Below are 22,904 nucleotides of genomic sequence, written 5' to 3'. Positions count from 1 at the left end.
GAATCTTAGAGAGTCAGTGTCTCAGATAAAGATGGGCAGAGGGGTTCACCAATCTAAAAATCTGCATCTAAAAATTGTGGAACAATTTCTAAATAATAAACTTTAAAAAAATCACAATCTATAGTACACAACATGAAAAGATTCAGAGAATCTGGATAAATCTATCTGCACAAGGGACAAGGCCAAAACACAATATTGGATGCCTGTGATCTTCAGGCCTTAGATAGCACTTCATTAAAAGACCAGCATGATTCTGTGATGGACATCACTGCATGGGATCAGGAATACTTTTAAAAATCATTGTGTGTGTGAACACAGTTATCTGTGCCATTCAAAAATGCAAGTTAAAGCTCTATGATGTAAAGGAGAAGCCATATTCAAGCATGATCCAGAAACACCTCCGTCTTCTCTCGTTCAAAACTCATTTAAAATGGTCTGTTGCAAAGTGAAAAACTGTTCTGTGGTCAGACTAATAAAAATTTGACATTCATTTTGGAAACTATGGGTGTCGTGTCCTCTGGACTAAAGAGGAGGGGGACCTTCCGGCGTATATTTACCACTTAGTTCAAAGGCATTTTTCTTTTCGTACATCACGGGACACAGAGCCATGAATTATAACATATGGGTTATATAGCCATCTTTAGGTGAAGGACGCTGGCAACCAATCAGAATTCATGCCTCCCTATATAACCCCTCCCACACAGGAACTGCCGCAGTTTTTTCACCAGTGTCTAAAGGTGATGGTCACTGTGGAGAGTCTCTCCACATTTCTCTACAAAGAAGAAAGAAAATATGCTACATACCCTGAGCAAAGATCAATGAATCTAAGGGGTTAGCTATCACAGTGCCAGTGCCTAAACAGTCAATAGAAAAAGATGGTACCTGAACCTCGGGAAGCAGATACAAGGTTTTGCCTGTAATGCTGTCCTTTTTAGGCTCTGGCACTCTGGGATCCGGACCCTTGGAATACCAAACCCCAAAGGCGCTCTGTGCAGGGTGCTCTACAGGCCCAAGGCCCTCTAAAACACAGGGGACACAGTCCTTGAAGGTTGCTAAGACTAAGCTCACCGTGATGGGTGAAGATTGGATTCCTGTTTCTAAACAGAATCCTGCGGTCGGACTGGTGAGTCCAATTTCAAAAATTCAGCAAACCTTGAAGGTAAAAATTGCTGGCATAAATGCAAATTTTAAATATTTTATGCACAGTTCCTTTTAAAGATAACAGAGGCCATGTGCCATATGTATCCCTCCGTGAGTCTAGGGATGTTATGCTTACAAGTTATATCTTGTTAAAGCAGTTGTAGGACTGTTGATTTAAATCATTACTTCCTTACCTATTGTTTCACATTGTGTGTACCCTGTGGTGATTGCTCAAACAGTATCAGCTGTGACAAACAAGATTCAGCCTAAGCTGCTCTTACCCCATGTGTTTGTTGTGTTCGCCCTGGCGCATAAGCGTCTGCATGTTCATCTCTGGCTTGATCGGGTGTCTATGGCATAGGCCTATTCGCGCGCGGGTGGGATTCTTCGCCTTGAAGTACAGGCGTACGCCGCATTGTGGGCGAGTTCTAACGCAAATGGCGTGCACGCGGACGCCACATATCACACTGACCATGCATAAATGGGCGCGTTCTGCAAGGAACTGTCTCCAACACACTAGCCTCTGTCACAGGCTGTAAGGGACACAGATTGCGTGAGTCGCTGTGGGTTTATGTTACTGGCACAAACAGGTCCTGTATCTAGGGAATTCAGTACTGTGTGCATTTAGGTTGTAAAAGCTTAGCACTGGCCACTTTAAGATAGTACCTCAGGTTTGTCTTGCTTTAAAGACTGCCCGAAAAAGGGAAAGCCTTCCATATTTCAGCAGAACAATGCAAAACCACATACTTCATCGGTGACAACAGCGTGGCTTCAGAGTAGAAGCGACCAGGTGCTGAGCTGGCCTGCCTGCAGTCCAAACCTTTCACCAATTGAAAATATTTGGCACATCTTGAAACGAAAAATACAACAAAGATGACCGAAGATTGTTATGCAGTTCTATACCAGGCAAGAATAGGAAAACATTACTCTCCTAAAACTCCAGTAACTAGTCTCCTCAGTTCCCAGACATTTACAGAGTGTTGGTAAAACAAGAGGGGATACTACACTGAGGTAAGCATGGCCTTCTCCCAACTTTTTTGAGATATGTTTCTGCCATTATTTTCAAAATTACCTTATTTTTTTCTTAAAATGGTCCATTTTCTCAAATTAACATTTGATTTTTCGATTGTGAACAAAATATGGGTTTATATTTGCAAATCATTACATTCTGTTTTTATGTAGATTTTACACAGAGTTCCAACTTTCTTGGAATTTGGGTTGTATGTTCATAAATGTCAATCAGAAATAACATTACAAAACAACATAACTTACATGCATCCTAGCAGAAGAGAATGAGAGATTTTTCAAGGGTACCAAAAGGTGGTTATTTCCAGAGAGAAGAATGGAGGCCAAGTGCACAGCTAATCCAAAGATAGTGGTGTATGACCCTCTCATGCCAGGGACAGCTCGAAGGAATGGCCGGTTGTTGCTTAGCAGCGTCTCCAAAAACTGGTTTAGAGATCTGTCCTTGAAAATTTGGGCCTTTTTTATAAAATCCATCACAGACTCCTGTTCCTGTTTCAGACACATAAAAGAAGGTATTATTTACTTAACAGCCCACTAATAATTGGTTTTGAAAATTTAAAGTAAAATATGATGCTGCAGAAGTTCGCTGTATATTGCAGCAACTGGAACAGAAAAACATTTAAAGCAGGGAAAACCTGAAGTTCGGTTTTTGTGTCTTATTATTTATCTTTTTTTTTATTTTATTCATACTGCCTCTTTACATTTTTTTGGATCAACTTTATTGTTATCACAAGAGATGAACAACATGCCGTGTGATAGCATGGGCAGTGACAGGTATTCTTTACTGAGAGATCTGGGGTCTATTACACCCCAGATCTCTGCTCTGACCTCAAAAGCATTTGATCAAACCAAGATCGGTTTGATCAGATGCTTTTCAAACCAGTAACCGCTTGAAAACTGGAATTGATTAAATCCTTGTTGCTTCCAGTTTCATTCATCACAGGGGGTGTATGGATGTACCTTCCTCCCCTCATTGTTTACCAGACCCCAGAATCACATCGGAGAGCCTGGGAAAGGCAGGGGGTGGAAGCAGGTGCACCTTCCATGCCCTACAGAAGTGATCAGGTGGCTGTAGATCAATTTGAATCACTTCTATAGGAAAGCCCATCATTGGCTGACCAAAATAATACCAGGGTCATGGCTGTAGCTGCAGTCATGATCCTGGTATCACTGCCTGTTCCAGAGGATGTATGGGTACATACTATGGACGGGAAGCGGTTGACACATTTACACCTGCTTTGCAGACTAAAGAGTGATCTGCATTCAGATCACTCTTCAGAGAGCATTTGACAGGTGGTGAGAAGGAGTTGTATCACCTCCTCATCGCCTATTTTAACTCTCTAAATGCTGCAGTACTGCACTGCAAACATGCACATTGTGAGCAATTGCAGCCTGGCTCCATTCACTAGAATTGGTTGTGTCTGGCAGGCAGTAGTGCCCACCAAGCACAACAGTTCCCACCCCAGCCATGAAGCAGAGTATCACAGTCGTGGCATGTGTTCATCCCCAGCCACTGTGCCTTTAGCTAAAGGGGGAGCAGTTGGCAGGTGGTAAAAGCTTGTGGTTGTGCTGCATTTTTACACTATTAATTTAAACATGCTCCAAGACTGCAATGATTCTAGTATGGTAGTGATCCCTTGCATATAAGGCCCTATTCACACTGTGTGGCAGGAGTGCGCATTTATGCTCACAATAATTTGAGTGTGTTTGGTCAATACACATACACTTTACAACAACCAAAGATTTGTGTGTGACTAAATAGAGTTTTGTGTGTGTGTTGTGTGTGCAAACACTATATACACAATAAATCATGCCTTCAAAGACAAGTTGCTGTTTCTCTGTTAAAATGAATGAGACCAGAGCAGAAAAAACATTATGTGATCAGTCCTACATTTGTGTGCCCTTTATAGCTAGAATATATGAAAGGGGGCTACATTAGCCCCTCTTTCTTATGGGATGGCGGAAGGGAATAGGGACAATTAGCTTTGGCCCAGCCATTTTGTCAGTTAGCTTAATTAGGGTTTTTATATTTAATTCAACCATTTGTATTTTCATTTTATACATGAGAGTGACCTGTTGACCCTCTCCTCAGCTTTCCTAGCCTTCCCGCTCTGGGAAGCCCGCCTTCCCTGTAGCTGGGAAGTTTATGCTAGGTAGCTAGGCAGCTTCTAATCTTCCCCTATTTTTTAGCGAATGAGACCCCTTCCCGCCTTCCCTTTCCCACCTATGAGCCCTCTAGTACCTCAGCTTAAGGCTTATTTAAACAAGGTTCCGTGATCCCAGGGCTCAATCTCTTCAAGGAATCTCTTACCAGCGTTCCCCTCCCTCCCTCCCTTTGGTTTGTCGCGGCTACACTATTAACTGGTTGGGTCACCTCTGCTTTGCAGAGGGGGACGTGTTTGATAAGTGTTAAAATACTACAATATTAACTGGTTGGGTCACCTCTGCTTTGCAGAGGGGGACGTGTTGATAAGTGTTAAAGGATGGTTTGAATTTTGTGGTTATATTTTGATGGTACAACCTGAGTTGTTCATGACTAGGTTGTTGTGGTGATGTTTAATTACGTTATTGATTATTTATTTATGTTTATTTTACCAGTTAATAAACAGCCGCGGCCTTTATTATCCAAACAATTTTGTCCGAGTGCCTTATTTCTTATTTAAATATGTACAGTTCCTGTTTCACTTACTTCCTAATTTAATGGTATTATATTGCTAAAAAAGTTTTGGTTAACATGCTTAACTTAACTCCTTCCTGCCATCCCATAGCACATTTATTGTCCAAGAGATGGTTTGTAAAGTTACACTTCCTACTGTACAGCACTCTGTTCACTGCAGAGAGGAATGGGGTGTAATAATACAATTCCGTTCCTCTCCTTTCACCACCCACATGAAGGCCAAGAAACACCCACAGTAACCCTAGGACCCACCCACATTAACTCCGTAAACTGCTACAAATCACTCACATAGCCTGCCCTTAAACTACAGAGGCTCAAAGGATCATGGGGCATGTAGTATCAGGACTGGTAAAAGAAGGAAACAGGAAGTCAGAGAACTCTGCAATCACAGACACCTGCTTTATACAGCCAAAGGAGGTACGTTACACACAAACTGACAGTGGGGTTGTGGTACATTTACATGCACAATGCATCTGTTTTGGGGAGAGAGAAATAGTTGGAGTTCTTCTTTAAGACCATAAACTTTGTTGTTAAACTGTGATGATCTGTCATTGAAAATTGTTCCCCTTCAAGGGGATATTCAAGAATGAAAAAAAGAGCCAGTCTTTCTAAAGGAAGCAGTGGCTGAGAGGTAAACCCACTGTTAAAAACAAAAAAAAAACAAAATGGTATGAATCCTGGGAGTAGTTGTTTGAAATGGTGCCTGTATCCCAATACTGATGGGAGGTGCTTCCAATATTATACCATACAAAAATTCACAAGGAAAAATCCATCTACAAAGGCTACCAATTCAAACAATATATACATTTATTGGACATAATATATCAATACTGTATCAATGTGTCACAGAGAAACCCCCTCACCCACTCGGGGTGTGTCACCAACATCACACAGGTCACTCCTGACCCCCCCCCCCCTCCCTCCCTACAGCACACCTTTATTAATCCTTCTACCCCAGCTAAACCCTAGCTCCCCCCCAAAAAGATGAGGTCCTGTCTTGGATAGGGACTCTATGTGTAAAACGAGCCTATGCTCCACCTGCCATGGTTGACAGAATCCTGGTGTATGCGCTGGCCTCCTGACCCAGTGTATATACACAAGTATAGGAAGCGTCTGCTGGGACTACTAAAGCAAATTGTGGCGTTAAATCAGAATGAAATAATGCAGTATAAACTTAAATGTATGTAGTGGGTGCTATTACTGGTATCTCCAAATGAGCATATAGCAGTTGATGTAGTACAGTGATCAAATAATTTATATACCCAAATGCTCCTTACATTAAAGAGACCCAACATACCATACTGCCTATTGGACTGTTGTCTCCTATTGCAACTTCAGAAAAACCTTTTGGGTCCAGCCTGCCATGCAAATATAGCTTGTGTTTATGAAGCACTTAGAAGCTGAGTGACCTCAACATGGTATTGGAGCCCAAAAGATCTGCAGTCGGCTGGCTGGCTGTATGTGTATTTCCACCAAGGGGATATCTGTCACTGTATAGCACTGCTGAAACAGCTCATATAAAAAAACCCATTAAACGTACAGTGCCTAGAAAAAGTATTCATACTGCTTGAAATTTTCCACATTTTGTCATGTTACAACCAAATACATACATTTTTTTTATTGGGATTTTATGTGATAGACCAACACAAAGTGGCTCAAAATTGTGAAGTAGAAGGAAAATGATTAACGATTTTCAATTTTTTTTTACAAATATCTGAAAAGAATGGTGTGCATTTGTATTCAGCCCCCCTGAGTCAATACTTTGTAGAACCACATTTCGCTGCAATTACAGCTTCAAGTCTTTTTGGGTATGTCTCTATCAGCTTTGCACATCTAGAGAGTGAAATTTTCGCCCATTCTTCTTTGCAAAATAGCTCAAGCGCTGTCATATTGGATGGAGAGCATCTGTGAACAGCAATTTTCAAGCCTTGCCACATATTCTATTGGATTTAGGTCTGGAATTTGACTGGGCCATTCTAACACATGAATATGCTTTGATCCAAACCATTCTATTGTAGCTCTGGCTGTATGTTTAGGGACGTTGACCTGCTGGAAGGGGGAACCTCCACCCCAGTCTCAAGTCTTTTGCAGATACTAACACTTTCTTCTAAGATTGCCCTGTATTTGGCGCCATCCATCTTACCATCAACTCTGACCAGGTCCCTGTCCCTGCTGAAGAAAAGCATCAGCACAACATGATGCTGCCACCACCATGTTTCATGGTAGGGATGGTGTGTTCAGGGTGATGTGCAGTGTTAGTTTTCTGCCACACATAGCGTTTTTCTTTTAGGCCAAAAAGTAAAATGTTGGTCTCATCTGCCAGAGCACCTTCTTCCACAAGTTTGCTGTGTCCCCCACATGGCTTCTTGCAAACTGCAAATAGGACTTCTTATGGCTTTTTTTCAACAATGGCTTTCTTCTTGCCACTCTTCCATAGAAAAGGCCATATTTGTGGAGTGCATGACTAAAAGATTGTCTTGTGGACAGATTCTCCCACCTGAACTGTGGTTTTCTGCAGCTTCTCCAGAGTTACCATGAGCCGTTTGGCTGCTTCTCAGATAAATGCTTTTCTTGAGCGGCCTGTCAGTTTAGGGGAATGGTCATGTCTTGGTAGGTTTGAAGTTGTGCCACACTCTTTCCATTTTTGGATGATAGATTGAACAATGCGCCATGAGATGTTCTAAGCTTGGGATACTTTTTTATAACCTAACCCTGCTTTAAACATTTCTATAACTTTACTATGTTCACTATGGTTCTCTAACAGACCTCTGACGGCTTCACAAAACAACTATATTTTTACTGAGGTTAAATTACACACAGGTGGACTCTATTTACTATTTTTCCTTCCACTTCACAATTATGCGCCAAAACAAAACATTTATGTTTTTGGTTGTAACATGACAAAATGTGGAACATTTCAAAGGGTATGAATACTTTTTCAAGGCACTGTATGTGGTGGGTATTATTGGTAGCATCTCCAAATGAGCATGCAGCAGTTCATATAGTACAATAATCAAATTAAGTATATCCCCAAATTCTCCTTACATTCAAGAGACCCAACATACCATACTATCCTATTTGACTGTTGTTTCCTAATGCAGCTCCAGAAAAGCCTGTTGAGAACCAGCCTGCCATTCAATTATAGCTTGTGTTGATGAAGCGCTTAGCAGCTGATTAACCTCAACACAGTATTGGAGCCAACAGAGATCTGCAGTCAGCTGGCTCTCTGTATGTTAATAACAGATTACCCTTGTTGGAAAAAGCAGCTAAGCTGAGCAATTCCTAAGATATAATCATAGCAGAGAGTGAAAGCCACAGGCTATTACCGTGCAATGTATCTGATAAGTGTAATGCCCATCTCCTCTTTCTCCCTTCTTAGGGGAGGCCAACAGTATGAAGCAATGATAATCTCTACTCCGTGTTCAGCAAATATAGTCCTCCACATACAGTACATTGCACTGGCCACCAAGTAATGTTCACTCAATTAAAGGACTGGTAATGAAATACATGAAACCGATCCACTCACCACTCCCATCGATCTAGATGGCATCAGGTAAATAGTCTAGTAAAGTTTCAACATTCATTCCTTGATGCTGTGGGCCGTTGGCTTCAGCTGAGGAACCTCCAAGGTATCCACTTAGCTATGCTGTAGGTTGCATGTTAGAAGGCTTTGAGTCCCCTGTTTCCCAGGCATATCTAGATCCCCTAATAAGAGTTCCTTTGACCAGCATGTACTAGGAATCACCGGTATACAACAGACTGCAGACCACGAGGGGGAGGGGGCTTGTACCCCTCCACCTATGTATTTCACCCCTCCCACTGACCGGGGCTTCGTCTGGGCATATGAGGAGATTGGGTGATGACTCTTACATTTATACAGTGCTTGTCAGTTTCTTATTCTGCCTCTTAAAGGCACCTCCCTGGGTAATAACCCTGTCCGTACAGCACAGGCAGTCCACATGAAGCATGGCTGATCTGTCCATTAATGGACACCTTACAAGAAAGATCGCAAGGACAGCTCAATGTTTCAACCCAGCTTTAAGCGGAAAGATCCATCTTGATTTTTTTTGTAGCAATATCTTATCTTTATCCCCCCTCCTATCTGATAACGTCAGTTGGTAAATGGCTGCAAATTTAATCCCCTGTATTGAGGAGTTATGGCATTGTTGGTAATGTATTGCCAGTGAGGATTCTTCATCTTTGCCTGTTATACTACTAAGATCCTCGCCTATTCTTTTTCTGTGCTCCCTCCGCGTTTTACCAATGTATATCTTTTTACAGGGGCATATAATTCTATATACAACCCAGGAGCAGTTCAAAAATGAGTTTATCCGATATATACATCTCTTTTTTGAATCTTGGAATTCCTTAATTTTATCTACATATCTGCATATGGGGGTCCACATGCAACCATGCCTTTTGGAAGTGGCTGTAAGTTCAGAGCAGTTAATTGACTCCTCTTGAACTCACTCCGAACCAGGGTATCTCCAATAGAGGGTGCCTTCCATGCAATCATCCAGGGTTTGTCCCCTATAATGTTCGATAACCTTCGATCTAACATCAAGATAGGTCAATGTTTAATTATTAATCCCTGCAAATGGTCCCAATGGGCTCCATATCTAGTAACTAGGCCTATCTTGTCTGTTCATATCCTTTTATTTCTTTATACGTTCTCTTCGCTGTGGAATCTCCCCTCTATCTTGTCATAAGGCTCCAAGTTTGCTGTTCTCTAAAACTGATTTACAGTATCCCCTTGCTCTAAACCTCTCCTGTAGTTCCAAGCTCTCTACATGGAAGCCCTCTATTTACGAGCAGTTTCTTCTGCTTCTTAAGATTTGTCTATATGGGATCCCTCTAATCAGAGGCCATGGATGATGACTAGCGGTGGGGAGGAGTGTTTCCTGCTGTCGGTTTTCTAGTGGTGGGCTCAATCCTGTCACCTATCTTTTACATTTTTAGATCCAGGAATTCCATTTACTGCTGGTCCACTTAATAAGCGAGGAAGATATTTCTATAATTTTCATTTAATACAGCAATAAACATGTGGAACTCCTCTACAAACCCCCCCCCCCCCCCCCCACGCCACGAGGACATCATCCATGTATTGTACCCACAGTTTAATCTTTTCTTTGAACAGCTGGCTTGTGTTGACCTCTTTTTTTCCCCAGCATCCTAAGTGGAGACATGCACAAGTGGGGGCATATGCAGCGCCCATTGCAACACCCCTTGTCTGGCAGTAAAACTTTCCATCAAAAATAGAGAAATGATTTTGTACTACAAATTATAAATGGTAAATCAAGAACTTATTGTGAGGGCCAGACAAGGGGCATCTCCACTCTAACCATTTGGCTACAGCATGTACCCCCACCTGGTGGGGGATGGGCGTATATAACGATTCAATGTCCACTCCAGCTAGTATACAGACCTCTGGCAATACAAGGTCCATCAGCTTGCCTAGTAAATCTCCTGTATCCAGGACAAATTATGATAATTCTTCCACACAGTGTTTAATTCTCATGTCCACATATTTTCCTAGATGCTCTGTCGGTCCTTCATTACCAGAGACTATTGGTCTCCACGGTGGTCTCTGTGGGTCTTTATGGACTTTTGCCATTATGTAGAATGTGGGGATAACATACTGTTCTACCTTAAAGTAGTCTTTTTCATTTTTCCTAATTAGGCCCACTTGGAAGGCTCTAGCAGTTTTTTAATTAATTTCAGTGACTAAGAAGGGAAATGGGTTCTGTATACTCCTTTTATTACACGCAGTGTCATTAGGTTGCATGCACACTTCCTTAACATAGTCTTCTTTCTTACAGATCACCACATTTCCGCCCTTGTCACTGGGTTTAATCACTATTCCTTTCATCTCTCTTAGTTCTTTTAAGGCCGTTCGTTCCCATCATGTTGGATTGTCCTTTCCAGTGGCAAAGTATGTCCAATCCATATCCCTAATGTCCTTTATTATCGCCTCAAGGAAGGTTTGGAGATAGTGATTATTATTTAAGCTGGGAAATCTTTTTGATTTATTAGATAGGCCTGATGGAGGTGGGGGGTCTAAAATGTTTGAACCTAGCCATGTGTTGCCTTGTAAGTATTCCAATTCATCCATTCATTCATACTGATCCCCATTGTCTGTATCCATATGTTCTCCTTTTTAAGTTGTTTTTTGCAAGTAAATCAACTTTAAGTTGGCTCCACGTAGAAACAAACATATATCTTTGTATATTTCCAACTGATCCCCCTGACAAGTGGGTGAAAACTCCAGACCCTTTTGTAACAGGGATATGTGGCCCCTTTTAAGCTGAGAGGTTCATAACATTGAATGTCTCCTGTACCCTCTGTCATTTTTGATGTTTCCATGTGGATTTCCTGGAAGTATTGGGGATAAATCAGCTCTTCTCTAACCTGTTCCCTTTCTGGGATTCCTGCTCCCTGCTGCTTGCTCGGTTTTCTTTTTTGCTTTCTGCATCTCCTTCTAATTTTTCTCCCTCTATCTGGGGTAGCTCTAAAAAAGATACAGATTTTTTTAAAGTTTTGATTCCCTCCTTCTTTGTTTGTCTGTCTATTCCTACTCCTGGATCTACTTCTCCCTCTACGCCAGTGATGGTGAACCTTGGCACGCCAGATGTTTTGGAACTACATTTCCCATGATGCTCATGCACTCTGCAGTATAGTGGAGCATCGTGGGAAATGTAGTTCCAAAACATTTGGGGTGCCAAGGTTCGCCATCACTGCTCTACGCCCTTCTAGGTCCAATATCTGTCATGTCTCAAAATCTGTTGAAATTACATGTGCTTCCCTATTTTTTGCTCTTTCTGGAAATTCTTGTATGTATTTTTCCAGCCTATCTAAAAAAAAAAAAAAAAAAAAAAAAAAGAATAAAAAGGTCTTGCTATTCCTCTAACTTTGTTATACTATCTTGTAACTGTTGTTCAATATCCTGCAATTGTAATTGTTCCTCCTTTATTATCAGCTGCATACTATGTATTCCATGTTTTATAGACTCTTCCTGCCATATTTTTTAAGAAAATTAATTTTTAAGATGTTTTGCGGGGACAATTCTTTCCCTGAGACCCCCAGGTATTAATTTAGATTCCACATATGATTTCAGAGACACTATATTCCATTTGTGCTTTAATAACTTAATAGGTTACTGTGCAGTCTAAATAGCGGTCTAAAATCTTGTTTTTTAGTATTAGAGACGTGTTGCTTCCTGAGTAAAATCTGCTTTTATCTCTTTTTCAATATCTTGATCTATCTGGTATGCCCTGTTCATATACTATTCAGTGGACTGTCCACACTATACTAGCTGACATAGGGGAAAGGGGTTCGCAAGGAGCATAAGGTTCCCTGATCCGGCTAGGGGGGGTGCACTGTAAAGAAGAGAGGAAGGGAACCGAGTGACACAGGTGCGTGGGGCACCCCCTAGTGGTAGTTTCCCGCCACAATAATGAATATATTTGTCCTCCACTCAACCTAGATTCAAGAAAAACACTGTTAAAAAAAAAAAAACTAAAATTGTGTAAATCCTGGGAGTGCTCATACCCTAATACTGAGGGGAGGTTTCTGGCAATCTTGTTCATGAAATCTAACAGGATTGCAGAGGGCTTCTCCCTGCATAAGGCAGAGAAAGGCTCCAAATCTGACAAAAGTTGAATCAGAGGAGCGTGTTAAAGCAAGGGCAATGGTCCAGGTTGTCGGTATCAGGTTCCTGAGGAGGGACACTACAGACAGCCCTCAAACTGTTATTGGATCATGAGCTGGACAGGCCCAAAGCAGTGCCACTGTTCCTTTTTGCTTGGAATCCGACATGTTGCAGCGCTTAACAGAAATAACCTAATAGAGAACACTTGCAGTAGGAGTTAAATGTATGGTAAACATTCCTACCTGTATCCTGTTTTTTTACCTGCACAAGATGTGTATTAATTATAAACAGTAGTTTCATGATGTCATTTGTTGCTCTGTACACACAACCTATAGTAGTAAATCTTCACAATCCTGTGATCACACGAGGCATTTTAGAAATAAAAGCGGTCATAAAGCATGACCTCTGTATGTAATGTGAGACTGGACACTTCCTGTGAAGATACTATATCCTACAATCCCAGGGTCTCTCAGTTTAGTACTGGTGCAGGTGAGAGATATACAGAAATTAGATTTGACACATACACAATCAGAAAGGTCATTTACAGACTTGTCTAAATTCCCATTGCACACATTCCTGGAAACAAGGCTCATCAGTAGTGGGTGCTGTAGCGACTACCAGCTGGATACTGGAAACATCACAGATAATTTATATATTCGCCAGCACACTAAGGATCCTTAAATATCGTCCAAAGGTTTTTATTGCAGAAAGATCACATCACAATAACATGTGCCATTTTTCGGAACCAAAAATGTTGCACTTGTTCCTTGTAATGTGATCTTTCTGCAATAAAAGCCTTTGGACGATATTTAGGGATCCTTGGCCTTGGTGTGGTGGCAAATATATACATTTATCTGAGATCATTTACACATAGAGAAGTCACTCATGCAGCTAGATGATGTGTTTGATCACATGAGCACTCTCACATTTTATAATGCAACACAGAGGGGATGTCAAGGCATACATTAGATGCTCTGTGACCCAGAAGAAGAAGTGGTCTTGTCAAACTGGCGCTTAGGGACCAGCTAGCTGAAGCAATACATGGATATAGGGTAATCAATCAGCCATTACACTACAGGCTGCAGACAGAACAAGACAGCCTGTCATTAAAAAGGTAAGGCAAACACCGCAGGGAATATAATTACACTAATACCTAGTTAAAACAACAAAAACTTTTGGACGTGCACAATGCCTTCAAGGTTGGAAGAAACTACATCACACTGAAAAAGGGAGAGACCACAGTAAGACCTTATTTTATAAATTAAGCGCTTGAGAGCGCTCTGTGGCTAACACAGGGCACAGATGCCAGAGAAGCGTCACAAGCAAAGCCCAATGACTGACAATCACATTCCTGACAGGTCCCGCAAAAATAGTGGGGACTGGGTACAGCCTTCAAAATGAGCTGATCTGGATAGCTGCAGAACAGGCCCCCAGCTATGCAGCAAGTAGAGAAAGTCCTAGCTGAAGCAAAAAGATCTTGACAAAAAATAAAATTATCAGTTACATGGCTAAGCTTTTTTCTCAACAGAGAAAAGAGGTCCATGCGAACAAAAAGCTGAAAACATGATGAGAGTGGGAGGAGCAATGCCCAGCTGACAAACAGATGTTTTTGTTTGCAAGTGTCTATATCCTACTGTAGGTGGCATTATAACAGTTGTCGATTAAATCTTGTGTCCCTTAATGAAAAATAAATGCTAAGCTGTTCTACATAGTGGATTCAACATCTATAGTGCCAGGAGCAATAAACTGACTATTTCTATACAGTATTATATATCTACACACTACAGTTTATAAAAAAAATAATAAGCATATAAAACCAGAGCATAGCACTTCCAGAAGCTACAAAAAGAAGGCATCCCCTACACGTTTAAAAAAAATCTAACAGATATAAAGTAAAATGAGACTTTGGAGCATCTTAGGAAGGGGCGTGGAAGAATATTATTTGGCAAGGTTGGCTTGTGCCCATTGGCATCAGAGTTAAAGTTGTGGCTTTTTCTCGTAAAATATTTCATCAGTAGTTAGGTCATCTTACTTATTTGAGCCCCAAAGATTGTAATCCTTCATTCAGGCTCCAGTCATCAATCTAGCAGCTGTCACTTTGCTACCACAATGGCAACCAAGCCAAGTGACACGTTAGCCAAATCAGTCCAGAAGCGAATCCAAACTATTGCCTCATCCCATGTGATTCTGACAAGTGAACTTTAAACTAGTATTGTACATTTAAATGGATTAAGGAGATTACTTAAACTTTTAACTCTGCCCTCCATCTGGTTTGTGTGAAAGAAGTAAAAAACAAAAAAACAAAAGGAGATTTCAAGAGGCTGGACCCTTGGATTTTCTTACAGCATAGAAAAAGTTAAATGTTAAAGGTTAAATGCACAAAGTTTATGCCATTGCCTTGATATATTAAAGAAGCTAATTAACTTTAAAGCCCAACTTTGAGAAAAGTAAAAATAGTTATTTGCAGTGGGGCTTCACATTTCTGTCTAGGGAACAGTAAACGCACTTTTACTTACTGTACATAATCCTCTGCTCCCCTCTTAGATGGTGCTCTTCCATGCTCCAGCAGTGGACTGTACCTCCTGCTATGTGCCTTGCATCAGTCTTGGTGATGTCAGGGGAAAGCAGGGGAGAAAAGGCTGTCTAGCAGCAAGGAGGAGCCTGCTGGAATAGAGGATCAGGTACCCTGCATGGGCGCAGCCTCACTTCAAGAGAGCATCTTTACGTTTCCTGAAGTTAGGCTTTAAAGTATGGTCTTATGCCAAACACTTAGCATCATCTATATTGACAGGCTATATCAGTGATGGCAAACCTTGGCACTCCAGATGTTATATATATATATATATATATATATATATATATATATATATATATATATATATATGTAACACTTGTGCATACAAGCATTCTTTGTTTACAGGTCATTGTACTGAATCCTTTTGGTTTATGTACAGTTACACAATACAAATAAAACAATATATACTAAAAACAGAGATTTGCAGTTCAGAAAATTATTTTACTACTTACAGCGTGTGCCGTTTCTTGCTGACCAGTGTTACAGATCCCATAGTACAAGGTTATTTCACGGAATACAGCAAGCAGGAGGTGGACAGCCAGTTCCTGATCCTGGCTTTTACATTCCTTAAAAAAAGCACAATACATATATCATACTGAGCTAAAAAGTTTAGAAATAAAACAGAGATCCATATAGGAGGAAAGACTTTGACATAAGTATGACGGTGTTTACTCTCTTCAAAAAGAGTCCTTTTCAAATTAAAGGTAGCATTTTTTATTCCCATAAAATAAAACCTGGCTTGTGCACACTCCAATTCAGGGAGTAGTAACTGCTGTTTTAGGTTCCTAAAGGACACACATCTTAGCAGCCCGGGTGGGGTTTAGGAGCTTACAGAAGGGTTTGAAACCTCAAAGAGGGCCCAAATACTAAGTGGGACCCAGTTCTTGGAAGCATGTAATGTCTCTAGAGCGGTACTGTGAACAAGGTCAGGGAGTAACCAGTGATCTGTGAATTCATTTAAATTGTATGTACAAACCCAATCTCAAAAAAAGTTAAGAAGCTGTGTAAAATCTACATAATAAAAAAAAAAAGGTTTGAATTACAAACCCATATTTTATTCACAATAGAAAATATATCAAATTTTTAAACTGAGAAAAAGTACCATTTTAAGAAAAAAATAAGGTAATTTTGAAATTGATAGCAGCAACATGTCTCAAAAAAGTTGGAACAGGGCCATGTTTACCATGGTGTAGCATCTCCTCTTTTTTTAACAACACAAATGTCTGGGAACTGAGGAGACCAGTTGTTGGAGGTTTGGAAGATGAATTCTGTCCCATTCTTGCCTGATATTAGAATTCTAACTGCTCAACAGTGACAGGTCTTTTTTGTTGTATTTTTCATTTCAGGATGCACAAAATATCTTCAATTGGTGAAATGTCTGGGCTGCAGGCAGGCCAGACTCTACTACAAAGCCATGCGGTTGTCATAGATGCAGTATGCGGTTTAGCATTGTCCTGCTGAAAACTGCAATGCATCCCCTGAAAAAGACATTGACTGGATGGGATCATATGCTGCTCTAAAACCTGGATAAATTGGCGACGCCTTTCCAGGTGTGCAAGCTGCCAATTCCATAGGCCTTAATGCATCCCCATAACATCAGAGATGCAGGATTTTTGACTGAGTGCTGATAGCAAGCTGAAAGGTCCCTCTTCTCTTTAGTCCGGAGGACTTGCGCCTATGGTTGCCAAAAAAAATGTCATGTTTAGTTTTTTATGACCACAGAATAGTTTTCCACTTTGCAACAGAGCACTTTGGCCCAGAGAAGCATTGCTGGATCATGTTTAGATATGGCTTCTTCTTTTTTGGATGGTACAGAGAACTGTGTTCACAGACAGTGATTTTTGGAAATATTCCTGAGCCCATGCAGTGATGACCATCACAGAATAATGCCTGTTTTAAATGCACTGCTGTCAGAGGGCCCAAAGATCCCTTGCGAACAGGGATTTTCTGAATCTTTTCATGATATGTACTGTAGATGATAAAACATTTAAAGTCTTTGCAATTTTACATTGAGAAACATTATTCTGAAATTGTTTGACAATTTTTAGACGCAGCTTTTCGCAGATTGGTGAACCTCTGCCCATCGTTACTACTGAGACACTCTAATTCTCAAAGACACCTTTTCCATACCCAATCATGTTACTGACCTGTTGCCAATTAACCTAAATAATTGAAAAATGTTCTTCCTGCTCTTCCTTGTTACTACCGTTTACTTTGCCAGCTATTTGTTGCTCTGTCCCAACTATTTTAGGACGTATTGCTGCCATGAATTTTAAAATTCACTTTTCTTAAAATAGTACATTTTCTCAGTTTAATCATTTGATATGTTTTCAATTTTCTCTTGTGAATAAAATGTGGGTTTATGAGATGTGCAGATCATTGCATTTTGTTTTTATGTCGATTTTACGTCCCAACTTTTGGAATTGGGGTTGTTTAACCAACACTTTTAGTTTTGGATACGGTAGCGAAAGAATACAATCCCTTCCAAAAATGTTTTTTTCTTGCTGAAATGTTTTTTACCCTGAACTGCATATACTGTATGTGAAGTGCTTTACTTTATCAGGCACTTTTGTAATTTGGGCACCCACACAGAAGAATAGTCAGGTCTTAATCACAAATGCAATATCGCTTGATTAAGCTAACTACTCAAAACACACTCCTAGCCTACTATTTGGAGGAACGACAGCAGTCACTGCAGTAGAGCCTTACTGCAGAAAAATAAGAATAATAGAACCTTGAAATTCCCACATCCAGTCTGAAAGCTGCTATACTTAAGATGACAGGTGGATGATATCAAGAAAAAGGTGTAGCACCCTCCTAGGTGGGTGCTAGGAAAAGCATATTGTGGCCCTGTCTGCTTATCAGGGGGGCCTGATCATTCAGCTAGGCTGTCATGTGTTTCCAGGTGTGTCTGTTGAGTCTGGGCTGTCTCCCCACTGTGTCCAATGAGGACTCTTATTGGAAAGTGGAGGAAACCTGGCCAATAGCACACCAGGGCTTGTATCTATCCCAGAGGGCAGAGTCTGTCGCAATGCACCCTGGGATAGGGTATAAGTCTGAGGGGAGCACATGACAGAGCATCTTTGGCGGGAAGCAGAGTCCCAGGAGCAAGCTGACGGCTGTCAATCCTCCTGTCCGAGGAAGCAAGTGTGTCCAGGACAAATTTTTCCACTAATCGCTATCCCTCAGTTCTTCAAGTAACTTTGTTTCACTGTCGCTGTCTTCCAGTTCGTCTAAAAGCGCTTTTGCGCAAAAAAAAAAAAAAAAAAACGCTTTTTGGATGCCATGGTTGTTCACAATTTTCACAGGCAGGGCACTGGAAAAGTATCCAGGTGCAATCCTATGCTGAAATGGCATGATACAGTGTGATCCATTAGGATCACAGCTTTGTATCATGACATTTAGTGTGCACAGAGCGGGGAGAGACAGTGAGGATGCTGGGGAGGATGGCGGGGGAGCACAGTGAAGGTGAGTAACATTGCGGGGTAATCCCGAGTGTGGCTCGGGATTACCGCTTTTGGTACTGAGAATTAACCCCAAGCCACATAAGTCAGTTCAGCGTTAACAGGCATCTGGCCAGCGTTAACCAGCATTAACTGACGTTGCCGGGAATCCTGCGAGGGTCAAGTCAGCGCCAACTGGCATTTTTCAAGTGTCTCCGCCAAGTTGTACATAGTTGAGCCAAAGGAGTATTCCACTCATCCCTTCTCCTATCCAAGTTACAAAATAAATACAGAAACCCAAAGATACTGGACTGGTCATTGTCTCAGTGCTCACACTTGGAGAAACATGCTCAAAGGGACTTGGGACTTTTGTTGCACCCGGTGACCCAGGGGGACCCAAATCCACCAAAACGGCTGGGAATTGTGCTACACACATACATATATATATATATATATATATATATATATATATAAATGCCCTTTACAAAATACGGTAATTAGACAGAATAAAGGCGGATAAAGTGCCTGGGCCAGATGGTATCCACGCATGCATCCTAAAAGAATTGAGCTCTGTCATTTCAAAGCTTTTGTTTCTAATTTTTAGGGACTCTAAAAGTACCACTTGATTGGCGTAAGGCCAATGTTGTGCATAAATTTAAAAAGGATCAAAGTATTTGCCAAGTAACTAAAGACCTGTTAAACTTCTATAGTCGGGAAGATACTGGAGAGTTTAATAAAAGGCCACATAGATAAGTTCTTGCTGGAAAAAAATATTTTAAGCAACAGACAGCATGGATTCATGAAAGACAGAAGTTGTTAAACAAACCTGATTTCTTTTTATGAGGAGGGAAGTAAAACCTTGGTTAGAGGGGTGGCTGTGGACGTAGTATACTTGGATTTTGCAAAAGCATTTGACACAGTTCCCCACACACGACTAATGTGTAAGGTAAGGTCTACAGATTTGGAAACATCAGTTTGTAAATGGGTAGAAAACTGGCTTAACCACTTGCCGTCTGAGTACCGTAGTACTACTGCGGCAAAGTGGCACGTTATCGTCTGACGACGTCGTACTGCATCGTCAGACACTCCCCTTTCTCGGCGCCGCCGGAGGCTCGCTCCCGCTGTATTTAGTCACAGCGGGAGTCGGGCCAGGGGAGGAGCAGCGGCGATCGCCGCTGCTCTTCCCCGATCGTCGGGGATCTAGTGTGGAGATCCGTCTGCTTGTGTAAACACAAGCGGGCGGATCTCCCAAGTGACAGGCAGGGTCAGATTGCAGGGTTCAGCATAGCTGAGCCCTGGATCTGTCCTTGTGTCACACAGTCACCTCCCCCCACACACGTCAGTAAGCACCAGGCATACATTAACCCCTCCCTCTCCAATAAAATTAACCCCTTCCCTGCCAGTGTCATTTTTACAGTAACAGTGCATATATATAGCACTGATTACTGCCAAAAGTGTCAAAAATGTCAGTCAAGGGTCCGATCTGTCTGCCGCAATGTCGCAGTCCCGCAAAAAAAATCGCAGATCGCCGCCATCACGCGTTAAAAATGTGAAAAATGTTGTTTTTTCAAAATTTACGCTCTTTTTTTGTTTATAGCGCAAAAAGTAAAAATCGCACAGGTGATCAAATACCACCAAAATAAAGCTCTGTTTGTGGGAAAAAAAGGATGTAAATTTTGTTTGGGTATGACATCGCACGACCGCGCAATTGTCAGTTAAAGTCGCACAGCGCCGAATCGCAAAAAGTGGCCCAGACGTAAGACAGCAAAATCCTCTAGTGGTAAAGTGGTTAAAGATAGAATTCAGAGAGTAGTGGTTAATGATTCTTACTCTAAATAGGCTAAGATTATCAGTGGTGTCCCCCAAGGGTTAGTGTTGGGACCCTTACTTTTAATATCTTCATAAATGATAAAGTATAATGTCAGTCTTTGCAGTTGACACTAAGTTATGCAGTGGAATAACTTCCTTACTGGATGTCTCCAACTTACGAGCCAACGTCAATGCTTCATTGGGCATAGGTTCCACTAAATATAAAGTTATGCACTTGGGGGTTAAGGATATGCATGCATCATACATACTAGAGGGAGTAGAACTGCGTGAATCCATCGCAGGATCTGGGTGTTCTGGTAGATAATAAGCTTAGTAATAGCATGCAATGCCAAGCTGTGGTTTCCAAACCAAGTAAAGTCCTTTCTTGTATTAACAGAGGCATGGAAAAGAAAGAAAGAAAGAAAGAAAGAAAGAAAGAAAGAAGTTCTCAAAAATGATATGGGGGAACTGGAGAAAGTTCAGAGACGGGCAACCACACTGATAAGAAGCATGGAGGAGCTTAGCTCTGAGGAAAGATTAGAGGAACTGAATTTATTTTCTCTTGAGAAGAGGAGATTGAGGAGGGTTATGATCAACATGTATAAATACAAAAGTGGTCCATATAGTGAACTTAGTGTTGAGTTGTGGTCAGGGAACGGACCCAAGATGGAGAACATGACATATTTGACATAACATATTTAACATAACCTACGGCTGTAGCGTGCCGAAACCGTTGTTCGGGCAGGCCTGTAAAATAAAGAGGGCCCGCCAAGAAGGAAGAAAGAAGAAGGGAATGTTGTAGAAAGGGGCAGAGGTGGGTGGGATGACGAAACCTGCAGCAGCCCAGAAGAGGCGGGGGGCCTGACCTTAAATAGGCGGCTCCTCCCCCTCCCACAACTCCAGGCTCCGCCTGGACATTTGTGGTCAGGGAACGGACCCAAGATGGAGAACATGACATATTTGACATAACATATTTAACATAACCTACGGTGGTAGCGTGCCGAAACCGTTGTTCGGGCAGGCCTGTAAAATAAAGAGGGCAAAAGAGAGAGCGTGTAAGTAACCTTGAATATAAGTGCATCGTATGCAAGTGCGTCGTATCCTAAGGGAAAGGAGTCGCAACGGAAAGTTATACGGCTAAACTCTGAACGTCTGAGCTCGCTGTCTGCTTGGGGTATGTAACAGCTGTAAGCGGACAATTTCCACCGTCCCAGCCTCTTGATGAAGTGCACTGGAATGCTGTGGCTGAAGGCCACCAATGCTTCCCCTAAGCAGAAAAGAATGACTGGTGAAGGGTTCTCAAGCACTTGATGAACCTGGGCATGGCGAGAGGCCTGCAGTGAAGGCTCAGCAGGGGAGCGACCCTGACCTACCCTGGCAAAACCTGGATAAGGATGGCCCAGCAACTGGACAGAGCACCAATCATGGTGAGAGGGACATCGTGATGTGTTGACTGGTGGCCCCAGCTTGAGTGGTCTTGGACTATAGAAGTGTCAGGACAAAATGATTGTTCATCTAGACTATGCCTGCCCTCCGTGACATGAGGTGGTACCGAGCACGTTCCTCCCGGTGAACTCGCTTGGCTGCAGGAACGCGTGGAAGGGTGGATGAATGACTGTCTTGATGGTAACGTTGGTCCCTGCCTTGAACAGTCTAGTGACCGCCACGTTGGATAAAGCCCGGAACCTGCTGTCGTCGATAGGTTGACGAAACCTTGGCTTGCGGCCTTCCGAAGGATGCCTTGCAAAAGTTCTTGATGGGACTTGGCGCCACGAATGTACCGTGACCGGAGGTACAGTGGGTACGGAAAGTATTCAGACCCCCTTAAATTTTTCACTCTTTGTTATATTGCAGCCATTTGCTAAAATCATTTAAGTTCATTCTTCTTCCTCATGAATGTACACATAGCACCCCATACTGACAGAAAAACACAGAATTGTTGACATTGTTGCAGATTTATTAAAAAAGAAAAACTGAAATATCACATGGTCCTAAGTATTCAGACCCTTTGCTCAGTATTTAGTAGAAGCCCCCTTTTGATCTAATACAGCCAGGAGTCTTTTTGGGAAAGATGCAACAAGTCTTTCACACCTGGATTTGGGGATCCTCTGCCATTCCTCCTTGCAGATCCTCTCCATTTCTGTCAGGTTGGATGGTAAACGTTGGTGGTGTCATGGTCTTACCTTCTTGCTGTTCTCCTTCGTTTGACATGTGCTGGCGGCCATCTTGGTTTCTGGGTTTCTTGTAGCCTCCCACCCTGCGGCTCCTCCTTCCCACTGGGAGGAGCTGGATGCCTGGCTCATATATATAGGAGGTCTGTGGCTTCAGTTTCTTGCTTGGTCCTCCTGTGTTCACATGCTTCTAAGACTGCTGCTGCTTCTGGTCCCTGATCCTGGCTTCGTCTGACTACCCTGCTGGTTCCTGATCCTGGCTTCGTCTGACTACCCTGCTGGTTCCTGATCCTGGCTTCGTCTGACTACCCTCCTGGTTCCTGACCTCTGGCTTCGTAAGGACTCTGCCTCAGTTTCGCCTTCCGTTTGGACTTTTGCTTTACAGCTTGATTTTCAATAAAGCCTTCTTATTTTC

General features: G+C 41.9%; 1 protein-coding gene across 1 annotated transcript in view; it reads right to left on the bottom strand.

Annotated features, from left to right (window-relative positions):
- Window positions 1–22,904, bottom strand: part of LOC309553784 (E3 ubiquitin-protein ligase RNF213-like) — a 678,906-nt gene that overhangs the window by 160,781 nt on the left and 495,221 nt on the right. The window contains exons 47-48 of the mRNA XM_082255197.1: window positions 15,519–15,632; window positions 2,413–2,655 (exon numbers count right to left, since the gene is read on the bottom strand). Coding sequence (XP_082111323.1) covers window positions 2,413–2,655; window positions 15,519–15,632 — 357 coding nt within the window. The remainder of the gene's footprint in view (window positions 1–2,412; window positions 2,656–15,518; window positions 15,633–22,904) is intronic.

Source organism: Pelophylax lessonae, assembly GCF_965119305.1.
Source record: "Pelophylax lessonae genome assembly, chromosome: 4".
NCBI lineage: Eukaryota > Metazoa > Chordata > Amphibia > Anura > Ranidae > Pelophylax > Pelophylax lessonae.
The sequence above is the reverse complement of the archived record's forward strand: the minus strand, read 5'-3'. Positions and strand labels throughout refer to the sequence as shown.